Here is a 12837-nt window from a genome sequence, read left to right as displayed (position 1 = left end):
TTCCTTCTGAAGCCAAGGATTCTCTTAATCTTCCTATATCTGCTGAAGAGGTAGACCAAGCTATCTCCGATTTGAACGTTGGTAAGGCACCAGGCCCTGATGGCCTTTCTGCACTTTACTATAAGAAATTCAGTTCTACTCTTATTCCCTATATCACCTCTTTCTGTAAAAAAATTGCTGTCTGGTTCTCCCATGCCCCCTGAGATTCATACTGCCTTTATTTTAGTCATCCCCAAGCCCAATAAAGATCCACTACTCCCTTCTAACTATCATCACATCTCCTTCATCAATCTGGATACAAAACTCTTTACATCTCTTCTTGCTCGGAGATTGAATGTGCTTCTCCCAGGATTGATCCGTAATGATCAAGTGGGATCCATATTAGGCCGACAGGCACCTGATAATATTTGAAAGGTATTGAATGTGGTCCACTCCTCTGACCTTACTGGGTCTTAATATCGAGAAAGCTTTCGATATCCTGGACCTATCTTTTTTGAGTCCTGCGGGCCATGGGCTTTTTGGGCCCTCTGTAGAAGATTTGATTAATATGAACTTCGTTCTCTGTCCCTCTACTTCTTATTTACCTTACCTTGGCATCTCTCTTTCTACGCACCTTTCTTCTCTTTATAAATTGAATTATCCCCTTCTATTCAAAGCTATTAGGAAAGATCTCGCTAGATGGAATTTGCCTCATATTTCCTGGTTAGGTTGTCTACATTCTGTCAAGATTGTGATCTTACCTCGCTTACTTAACTTTTTTCGCACACTCCCCATTCCGGTTCGATTGGCAGATATAGAGGCAATTCAGGCTTATGCTTTTAGTTTTATTGGGCGTGGCCTGTACCCCAGGATCCCACAGTCCATCATGTATTATCATAAGGCTGTTGGGTGTCTTTCTGTTCCCAACTTCATGAACTATTATAGAGCGTGCTGGCTGGCACAACTTCTTCTCTGTAACGCTACCTCCTCTCTAGATGACTTATTCTAAAAAATTTTTTATTGTCTCCATATACTCTTTGCTCTCTCATGAGAATGTCGGGCCCATTCCTTTCATATCTTCCTCCTTCTTCCTTACTTACCCATTATGCTCTACTGTTCTGGCACTCTGTGCGTTTCTGTTTTTCTGTTTCTCCCGCTATGCCTATTTTCCGTAATCCCTCTTTCCCCCACGGATTGCATCCCTCCACTTTTTACTGGTGGATTGACAATAAAGTTACGCATATCCACCATTACTTAGTGAGGAAAAAGATAATCACTAAGGACACTTTTATGACTAGATTACACCAAGCCCCCCCACCCACTGAAAACTACAGACTCACACAAATCTTTTCTTTTCTGGCTTCTTTACCCCACATTTCCACTTTGGTTGACACTACTATTTTTGGGGCCATGGCTATATACACCTCGGTTCGACCAGGCTCATTATCTATTATTTACTCTGTACTTAATCAATCCCCCAGAGATAATAAATTAAGATTTATGGCACAATGGGAGGAGGACTTCCAGGTGACCATGACCTTCCCTGAATGTAATGATTGCTGTGTTCAATTTAGTAAAGGTATTAGGCAGGTCTCCCTTGTGGAGACGGCCCTTAAAATCTTGCATAGAACATATTATGTCCCAACACTCCTTCATGCTATCTTCCCAGTGGTGTCTCTTCTCTGCTTCCACGGCTGCTCTAAGACCGGATCCATGCTTCACATATGGTGGACTTGTCCACTGATTGTCTCTTTTTGGCGGGACATCCTGGATCTTATTTTGTCAGTCACAGGGAGGCAACTGACCTTGTCACCTACCGAATGTCTACTTGGGAAGAAGCCTGGATGTCCTCTCCCCATGCCCCGGATTTTTCCTATTACTTATCTTTATAATCGTTCTTTATTATTAACATTTTGCCCAGATGCTTCTCTTATTTATTGCTCTTAGAGCGAGTTCTTTTAGCGCTTAAGTGCTGATACTCCTTTCCTCGTGCTTCCCCTCCCTCCCTCTTCTCTTCCCTCCTTGTTCAGGTTTATGGTTATTGTTCTGTTTTTGTATGTACGTACACCTGTATGTATGCCTTATACATTTGATCTTATTGCTGATGTACTTTATTCTTTTTGTTTAATAAATAAATATATATTTTTGACACTAAAATAAGCCACACCCCTAGTAAATAATTATAACTAATGGTGTAATAGTTACATAGTTAGTTCAGTTGAAAAAATGTCCATCAAGTTCAACCAAGGAGGGGAAGGCAATATTAAAATATATACATGGATCAAGAACACACCTGTAATATATAAATAAAAGAAAAAGACATCGAAAAATCTAAACAGACATAATAAACAATGCAGGATAGCAGTGTAGGGGGATATACATTGCATGTAACAACACAAAATAAAATACATTTTTGCATAAGGGTGACCATTTAAAAAGGTAATAAATAAAGATTATATACATGGGATGGAAAAAGTTAATGGGGATGATTCAAGGAGGGGAAGAAAAAGAAAATGCCTGTAATTAGGGATGTCCCAATACCATCTTTATAAGATCGAGTAGGAGTACCGATACTTTTATTCAAGTACTCACCCATACCAATTACTGATACCTATTGCAACAATATTAACCCTGTACTGTAACAGTTCAGGAAACAGTCTGGGTGCAGGGCTGGTGCAAGGATTTTTAGCACCCCAAAACCTAATTTTTGCCACCCCCTTGCTCCGCCCCTCACCCCTTAGTGTCACTCTTTTTTATTTTCCGACATTATCTTCAGTGTCTCTGTAAAGTATCCTACACACAAAGGTTGGGGTTCTGACAATGTGGGAAGGGGGACATGAGGGTGCAAAAAGGGGAGGGTGACGGGGGTGCAGATGGATGGAGGGTGGTGTAGGGGTGCAGACAGATGGAGGGTGACGTGGAGGAGGAGACAGATGGAGGATGACATGAGGGTGCACACAGGGAAGGGTGACGTGGGGGTGCACACGGGAGGGTGACTTGAGGGTGCACACAGGAGAGAGTGCTGTGGGGGTGCTGGCAGGGTGTATGTGACTCTGCCAGACACTGCTGAGCGGGTGCTGGGGGGCAGAGGAGAGGGAACTAATAATGTATAGCAGCATTTCCATATAGAGGGAGGCCATATGCATATAGATATGTGGGGGTAGTGGTACCTGGAGCCTCGCAGCGTGCTCTTCCGGCTTCAGATCCAGCCAGCACTTTCCGCGGCAGCTCCCTGTGATCCTGCAGGCCCTACAGCATAATATACTAAAGCTGCCTGCGGTGCGCCAGAGAGTACAAGGGCTGCGGGGGGATGGTGTGCAAGGAGGTATATAAAGTCCCGGCTGCCAGCTTCTCTGCTTCAGCTGAGCTGGAACTTCTACCACAGTAATGATGTGAAGTGTCTAACAGTGCCTATGAACAGCAAACGAGCACTCTTATTATTGGCGCTCGTTTCCAGTTTAAAAACGACCGGCATCGTCCTCTGGGGAATCCGGATGGCTGCGCACCTGTGCTGCTTCTTAAATGTTTATGGAACGACTGTGAACTGGACGCACCTTAGGCAGCAGGTAGGCAGCCACGGACTTGATGAGGACCGGCGATCCTTCTTACTCCCCTGAGCTCCGGGGGCAGGGACGTAGGAGACGTGTCTGTGTGGTGGCACGCTCCCAGCCCCAGGATCTGCTCTCTTAAAAAGGTAGAGAGTAGCTCAGAGTGGCCGTGGCTCTTTCATTATACGTAAAAAGTATTGGTAAAGGTATCGGTAACATTTGCACGAGTACTAGTACTCGTGCAAATGTCAGGTGTTGGTCCCGATACCAATTCTTGTATCGGTATCGGGACATCCCTACCTGTAATACTCAGTCATAAAAAGGATTAAAGGGAAACGGACACCGTGTTCACTAAACTCAACAAACAGGGTTATAGTGCAGGTAAACCTGATTAAAAAACGGCATAGCTCACCCCAATCGGTGGTCCAATTCCAGAGATCTAGACATTTTAGATTCACCATTGCTTATATCCCCTGTGCAATGGAGTCAGGGGCTGGTATACAGAGCTTCCCTGCCTCCGTCCTCTTATGCCTGCCCACTTCATAGATATTCATAGACCCTTCGCTATTACGAGCAAAAGGTGGGCAGACATATCAGAGCAGAAGTGTATCCAGCGTAACGTAAGCATATTGGGGGAGATTTAGCAAAACCTGTCCAGAGGAAAAGTTGCTGAGTTGCAAATAACAACCAATCAGATTGCTTTTTTCATTTTTCAGAGGCTTTTCAAAAAATGAAAGAAGCAATCTGATTGGTTGCTATGGGCTTTTCCTCTGGACAGGTTTTGATAAATCTTCCCCATTGTGTATATGCACACCTATGCACATAGTATAGTAAAAACATACAGTATATAGTAAAAACATATACATAGCATTTATACAATGCATTTGGAGAGTCTTTAGACCCTTTTATTATTTTCACAGTTTGTAATGTTGCAGACTTGAACCTCCCATTTCTATTGATCACCTTTGAGATGTTCCTACACCTTTTTATTGGAGTCACGTTGGGTAAATTAAGTTGATTGGACATGGTTTGGAAAGACACACTCCTGTCTATATAAGGTCTCACAGCTGACAATGCGAAGTTACCAAGAACACAGTGAAAGAGGTTTAGAACAACCAGGACTTTTCCTAGAGCTGGCTACCCCACCAATCTAGGTTATCAGGGGAGAAGGGCATTGGTAAGATAAGGGACACTGGTTTCTCTGATTTGATCACATCAAAATTGAACGTTTTGGCCTCAGTTCCAAGGTTTATGTCTGGAGGAATGCAGGCATTTCTAATCACCTGCCCAATACCATTCCTACAGAGTCTAAATACTTTCCAAATGCAATGGGTGTGTGTGTGTGTGTGTGTGTGTGTGTATTTGTGAAAAGAGGGTGTCCGGAGCACAAACACCAAAAATGTTGATTATGTTGTTTTATTTGTGATATCTTATTTTAAGTAAAATAAGTAAGGTAACATATCTAGCAATTTGAAACAGCATTTATGCAGTACAATACATGCTTTTATTTGCAGAATGGATATGCGCCACTAGAGTTTTTCATTGAAGGTCAGAGGAGCAGAACAGGCAAGACGATACACCCAAGGCTTGGTATGTATGGATGACTATAGATAGAATATTTATTTATTTTGGTATAAGGTTTCTACAGCTAAACACTAAATGTGCTCAATTAGGTGGATTTGGCCTCCACACTGCCCCAGTACCTCACAGTGTGTCGGGGGTGATGTCCTTGTGCGCATGAGGAGGTGCTTCTTCTTAAATTAAATCCACTACACCCTCTCCCTTTCCAACTAAGTTTGGATTGCATCCCTGAGTTCCAGGTTTTGGATGATATTCTCTGCACTTAGAGATGACGGTAAAGCCTTGCTGGGAAAGAAAAAGGCACAGCCAAGGTGACTGAAAGTGGCTTTGTCTCCTCCTCTGTGACTAAATACTTATAAGAAGCCATTTGCACAAGCACTAATGAGAGTAATTTATATGAAAATTGGGACTTTGCTTTGCGTGTACAAGTACGTGACCTAAATAAATGTAACAAACTCTTTGGCTCTTTGACCTGGCTCTTTGTAACATGCTATTAAAACTTTTCTTTCATTCATTCTAAAACTAAATTAGAGCAACTTGTGGGTCATACAAGGTGACATTTAAAAATTGCTCTCCGATGCCTATAAAAAAGTAAAAGGAAAAACACAATTAGAATTGGTCACACCTAAGTCACCGTCCATAAATAATATGTCACTCTTGAAAACATTTAATCACAAATATAATTTTATTACTAATTTCAATAACGAAGCTACTAACATAAAAAAAATATTATCCAAACATTGGCCCATTTTGTGTAATGATCCAATTCTCAAAAGCTTTCTTCCTACTACTCCTAATATTACATTTAGAAGATCTCGTAATTTACAAAATCTTATTGCTCCTGGTAAATTGAAACCTATAGTTATAGACACAGTTCAGACGGTTGCCATCAGCTCTCCATGCGGCCGGTCTCGCTGCATGTGCTGTGATTTAATTAAATCTACTACTGTATTCAAATCAGCGTATACACATAAAGAATACAAAGTCAAAGGTAATCTTACCTGCGACACTAATTTTGCCATATATTTACTGTCTTGTCAGTGCGGTTTACAATACGTGGGCCGCACTGTACAAACAGTTCGGGCACGTATGAATCGCCACAGATGGAATATCAGACATGATTATATGCTACACAGCATTTCTAAACATTTTTCATTAAAACACAATAGTTGCATAGAGTCTTTAAATTTGATTATTTTGGAATCGGTTCCAAAGGGTATTTCCAATAGATTCCAACGTCTAATTAACCGTGAGAGTTTTTGGATTCATAAGTTGGTAACTTTATTTCCGCACGGTTTGAATGAGACAATTGAAAATACTCGTTGATTTTGTTCTATTCGTCATTTAGACTATTCATATTCTCACCAATATATTTTTTTCATTAATTTTTTATTTGAATACTTTTCTCCTATTTTGGAACCTGTTCTGACAGTGTGTTTTTTCGCAAAGTTTCTATAAAAATGTGCTTCCTTTATTTGATGTTCTTGGTATGAATCAGGCAACTCTTTCTACCAATCATTTGGTTAAATTGGTTACGCCCGATGGGAACCTTGTTCTTGTTCTTATCTTCCATCAAATTCACACCATGCGGCTATTTTGTTTTTAATTTTTTACCTTTATATACGTCCTCTTAATTTTATAGTTGTAATTTATATAATATTTCATTAAGATCAGTGCTGAGTGTTATAAATGTATATGTATGCTCATTGTTATTTATACATTTTATATTGTTGTTTTGGAATATATTTTAATTATGCACTTCATGGGTTAATCCCGTGGGGGTATATAACCCTGGTACAACTGCCGTGTATTAAGCCTGATGAAGCCGCGCAAGCGCGGTGAAACGCGTTGCTAATAAACCTCCTTCCTTTACCTGGGCTCCGATACCTTCTCTTTGGTCAGCGCCGAAAATCCTGGTTTCTCCCTGAAGTCTTGTTTCATTCCATGTTTTATATAGGAAAAGAGGGTGATTTGAACTTTTAATATGGAAGGGGTTAATGTGTGTCTTTTAAACTTTTATTAAAACATTATTATTATTTTTTTTTACACTTTTATTAGTCCTTTAGGGGACTTTTAGGAGGAATCATTAGATTCCTCATGCAGATCAATAGAGTTCTACTGAACTCCATTGATCGGTGTGCTCTGTGATCCATTGATAGAGCCTAGACCAGCCAGGATCTATCAATGACAGAGCCATGGACACCAGGGAACAGAGGTAAGCTCTCCGGCTACCTCTATAGTGGATTGCCCCCTCCGCGATCGTGCTGCAGGGGGGGAGGGTGATCCACCTCACTAGCCCACCATGGAGCATTTGACATCAACTTTGACAGAGGTGATCTAAAGGGTTAATAGCCAGTTGCGGCGATCGCCACATGCTGGCTATTAGCGGCGGCCCCCAGCTACTGAAAACAGGCTGCAGAGTATGGAGCGGGCACGAGTCCGGGGCCCGCTCCATACATCCCTCTGAGTGCCGCTGTGCTTGTCAGGGGCTTTCAGGTCCGGCCCTACTTGCCCAAAGAAGGCCTAAGGACCTGAAAAATTCACCTTCCCGGTGCCCGGAACTACCTGTCACGGGCGTTGTGCGATAGGAATTCCACATCCCTGATTGTGCTGGTCCCACCATTTTTGAGGTCACTAGCACATTCATTCTGATTTTAGTGTATTTATCTAGTATCACGTTTTTGTCTGATTTGCACTGGATTTGTGGGGTAGCTGTGGTCGGGAACTGGTTGGAACTTATCTAATCTTGCAGTCTTGGCCACCAGTATCAATACCAATATTTTAGCTATCCTGTCCCTGCCTGACTGTAAATAACCCTTTGCCCCCTTCCGCGCTTTGTTGTTTTATCCTGCGCACTTAAAATTAAGTAAGGAATGTGACCATGGTTGAGGCCAGCCTGCTAAGGAGATGGGTCTTTCAAAAAGCAGGGGGCTTTAGCTATAAGAGTGGGCACATCATTCTCTCCCCTACTGTTGTACTTACATCTTGACTGTTAAAAGTCCACTTTTTTTTCACTGTGTTTTTTTTATTATTTTTGTTGTAATTTTAGGGACCAATTTTTCTACATATGGGACCTTTTTAACCCCTTAAGGATGAAGCTCATTTTGGCCAGATGTTGCAGAACTACAAGTCCCATCATGTCTGGGCTGTCTGGGCATGCTGAAAGTTGTAGTTTTTCAACTTCTGGAGGGGCACAGTTTTGAGACCGCAGTGTAGGGGTCTCCAAACTGTGCCCCTCCAGATGTTGCAAAACTACAACTTCCAGCTGGCCCAGACTGTCCAGGCATGCTGGGAGTTGTAGTTCTGCATCATCTGGAGGACTGACTGCTCCTCCACTGTCACCACTGATCTCGCCACTGCTGATCTTGGGACCTTGAGATCAACAGCGGCGGCGGTGCACATGTTCCCCCGCTCTGCTTCGACTAGCAGAGCTGGGGAATGGGACTTCAAATCCCCAGGCCCCAGCTGCCATCAGTCGGTTGATCCCAACCAACCAATAGCAGCTGTAGGAGGCGTTGTCACCGCTGCCACCTCACTCCTACACTTGACAGTGATTGGTGCGGACAGCAGCAATCACTGTATTTTTCCGGTCCACCGGAGACCCGATTGGACTGGAAAAGCTCTCATTCAAAGAGCGAAAAAAGCACTAAATCAGAACGATTGCCGTTATGGGGGGGTCTCAGGACCTCCTAGGCATTCTCCTGTTAAAGGGGTACTCCGGTGAAAAACTTTTTTTTTTTTTTTTAAATGAACCGGTGCTAGAAAGTTAAATTGATTTGTAAATTACTTCTATTTAAAAATCTAAACTCTTCCAGTAATTATCAGTGGAAGTGGAAGTTCTTTTCTTTTTTAACTTTCTTTTCTGTCTGACCACAGTGCTCTCTGTTGACGCCTCTGTCTGTCTCAGGAACTGTCAAGAGCAGGATAGGTTTGCTACGGGGATTTGCTCCTGCTCTTGACAGTTCCTGAGACAGACAGAGGTGTCAGCAGAGAGCACTGTGGTCAGACAGAAAAAAAAAGTAAACTTCCTGTGGAACATACAGCAGCTGATAAGTACTGGAAGGATTAAGATTTTTAAATTGAAGTAATTAATAAATCTGTTTAACTTTCTGGCACCAGTTGATTTAAAAAAAAATATAATAATTTCACCGGAGTACCCCTTTAAGCCTGCTGAACGATTTTAGCAGGCATCCCATTCCGATCACCGCCCGAGCAGTTCTTTCTTCCCATAATAGAATTCACTGTAAGCGAAGAAAGTGTTTTTTTTTTTTTTGTTTGTTTTTTTATAGCATAGCGCAAGCATGGTAAATGTATGGTATGTTGCACCAAAGGGATGAAGGTTTTTTCTGACCACAGAAATGTTGTACATATTGTTTTGACACCTTAAGTGGGTACTCCGCTGGAAAACTATTTTTTTTTTAAATCAACTGGTGCCGGAAAGTCAGAGTTGTAAATTACGTCTATTTAAAAATCTTAATCCTTCCAGTATCAGTTGTTGTATGCTCCACAGGAAGTTCTTTTCTTTTTGAATTTATTTTCTGTCTGACCACAGTGCTCTTTGCTGACACCTCTGTCCATGTCAGGAACTGTCCAGAGTAGAAGCAAATCCCCATAGCAAACCTCCTGCCCTGGACAGTTGCTGACATGGACAGAGGTGTCAGCAGAGAGCACTGTGGTCAGACCGAAAAGAAATTCAAAAAGAAAAGAACTTCCTCTGTAGTATACAGCAGCTAAGTACATGAAGGATTAAAGGAGTAGTCCAGTAGTGAACAAGTGGTGAACAACTTATCCCCTATCCTAAGGATAGGGGATAAGTTGCAGATCGCAGGGGGTCCGACCGCTGGGGCCCCCCGCGATCTCCTGTACGGGGCCCCGACAGCCCGCGCACGAAGCGGCGGCCGACACGCACCCTCAATACAACTCTATGGCAGAGCCGGAGTGCTGCCTTCGGCAATCTCCGGCTCTGCCATAGCGATGTATTGAGGGGGCGTGTCAGCCGCTGCTTCGTGCGGGAGTCGACACCCGCTATCTGGCCGGAGAGCCTGGCCCCCGTACAGAGAGATCGCAGGGGGTCGACACTCGCTATCTGGCCGGAGAGCCTGGCCCCTGTACAGAGAGATCGCAGGGGGCCCCAAGTCTGTTTAACTTTCTGGCACCAATTGATTTAAAAAAATGTTTTCCAGCGGAGTAATAAATCAATGTACTAATATACTTTAATTCTCAAAGGTTCCTAGATTGTCATTTTTTAGTTCATTGTGGAAGTCCTGTGCCATCAAAGCAGAGTGCTTTCTCCCTATTATCTGGTGGTAACTAATAATCGTATGCTAAAACCCTGAACATCAAAAGGGTTAATAGCTGTATTTTTGTACATTCATTTTGTGATTGCAAAATAGCTTACCTAAAGCATGCTAGTAACCACTAAGCATTGACCATGCCACTTGACCATAAAGTGCTGTGAGCAGCACCAAGTGAAAATGTAGCAAAATTGGGCTAACACAAAAATCTACAACTTTTGTCTACCAGAAAACTAAAATGATTCCCTTTATGTTTGTAGAAATAAACATTTAGGCTAGAATTTCACTGAGGTTTTTGCCCTGCGATTTATTTGGCTTAAAAACGCCAGAAAAATCACCAGGAAAATTGCCACTGTTTTTCCCTGCATTTTGGCGTTTTTTCTTGCGTTTTTACCTTTGTGTGGAATTTGCCTTTTTTGGCCCCTTTTGGCGTTTTTGGTGCAAAAATAGTTGGGTATCAAAAAAAAAATTTTTTTAAAATGCGGTATGGATGTAAAACTAAATTTTTATAAATAATAAAAAGTGTGTGTGTGTGTAACTTTTTTTCTCTATTTTTATTTATTTATTTATTCATTTTACATTTTTTAGGTAGTACTACTACTCCCAGAATGGAACACACTGTTCCATGATGGGAGTAGTAGTACCTGTACTAATAGACATATTGCCCCGGGAGTCACTACTGACACCCGATGTGATCGCCCATAATATAGCAGAGATGCGGAGCGGCTGTATACATCACTCCCCATCTCTGCTTTGTACTCCGGCCAATGATGTGAATAGAACATTGCTGATTCATATTTCCCACCCAGAGTGGTTATTTGCCGGATGGTTGCAGCCAATCACAGCTCTCGCATCACTGGCCGGAGTACAGAGCAGAGATGGGGAGAGCTGTATACAGCCGCTCCATCTCTGCAATAGATAGGACGATCACAGCGGGTGTCAGGAGTGACACTTGCGGTGATCTGTCCTTAAATGCAGGTACTACTACTCCCATCATGGAGCACACTCTGCTCCATTCTGGGAGCTGTAGTACCTGCATTAATAGACAGATCGCACCTAACTTCTTACACCTTTTGCGATCGGTCTATTAATGCAGGTACTACAGCTCGCAGCATGGAGCAGAGTGTGCTCCATGTTGGGAGTAGTAGTACTTGTAGTTAAGAACACATCACAGCGGGTATCACTACTGACACCCGCTGTGATCCTCCAGTATAATGTATAGATGCGGCCGCTCTCCTATGGTCCCCTGCCCTGCCGTATATATACACCTAGTCATATTTTCCACAGAGAGCTGTGATTGGCTGGAACCATCTGGCCAATCACAACTCTCTGCGGGAAATATGAATAGGTGTATATATACGGCAGTGCAGGGGACCATAGAAGAGCGAATGGCCGCACCTATAAATTATACAGAAGGATCGCAACAGGCGATCTGTCTATTAGTACAGGTACTTCTTCCATCATGGAACAGTGTGTTCCATGCTGGGAGTAGTAGTACTACCTAAAAATGTGAAAAACACACACACTATATTTTTATTATTGTCGGCATCTGGTGATGCCGCATCGGGTGACACCCTGACTGGCCTGCCTGGCACTAAATAGCTGCACTCCAACTATCCTGCAACAACCCATCCACCCTCCTCAGAAATGTAAAAATATTAAAAACATACTATGCCGCACCACTACACAAATTAAAAAATAAAACACTACATACCCCTACACAGTCCCCATGCCGCACCAAGTATATCTGTATCCGTAAACAACAACTCACAGTATTGCCGGACAGCCACTGACTGTCAAGGCATGCTGGGAGTTTTGCAACAGCTGGCAAACACTGCCGTAGGGTATTTTTGTGGTGGATTCAAATCCCCAATTTAGTCCTTAAATGCGCATGGCGCTCTCTCACTTCGAAGCCCTGTGGTATTTCAAGGAAACAGTTTAGGGCCACATATGGGGTATATCCGTACTCAGGAGAAATTGTGTTACAAATTTTGGGGGGCTTTTTTTCCTTTTATCCCTTATGAAAAGGTAAAGTTGGGGTCTACACCAGCATGTTAGTGTTAAAAAAAAAAAAAATCCACTAACATGCTGGTGTTGCCCCATACTTTTAATTTTCACAAGGGGAAAAAATAAAATAAAAATTGTACCGCAATTTCTCCTGAGTACGAAATACCCCATTTGTGGGCGTAAAGTGCTCTGTGGGTGCACAACAAGGCTCAGAAGTGAGAGCGCACTATGTACATTTGAGGTCTAAATTGGTGATTTGCACAGGGGTGGCTGATTTTACAGCGGTTCTGACATAAACGCAAAACAATAAATACCCACATGTGACCCCATTTTGGAAATTACACCCCTCACGGAATGTAACAAGGGGTTTAGTGAGCCTTAACACCCCACAGGTGTTTGACAAATTTTCATTAAAGTTGGAAAATTAA

General features: G+C 42.6%; 1 protein-coding gene across 7 annotated transcripts in view; it reads left to right on the top strand.

Moving 5' to 3' along the window:
* Positions 1-12837, top strand: part of LOC130362473 (dihydroxyacetone phosphate acyltransferase-like) — a 210237-nt gene that overhangs the window by 52776 nt on the left and 144624 nt on the right. For all 7 annotated transcript variants that reach the window (XR_008891438.1, XM_056567017.1, XM_056567016.1 and 4 more), the window contains exon 6: positions 5042-5117. Coding sequence is in view for 6 of the 7 variants with exons in the window: in XM_056567017.1 (XP_056422992.1) it covers positions 5042-5117 (76 nt within the window). In the remaining variant the exon portion in view is untranslated. The remainder of the gene's footprint in view (positions 1-5041; positions 5118-12837) is intronic.

The sequence above is a fragment of the Hyla sarda genome, chromosome 3, assembly GCF_029499605.1.
Source record: "Hyla sarda isolate aHylSar1 chromosome 3, aHylSar1.hap1, whole genome shotgun sequence".
NCBI classification, from domain to species: Eukaryota; Metazoa; Chordata; class Amphibia; order Anura; family Hylidae; genus Hyla; species Hyla sarda.
The sequence above is the reverse complement of the archived record's forward strand: the minus strand, read 5'-3'. Positions and strand labels throughout refer to the sequence as shown.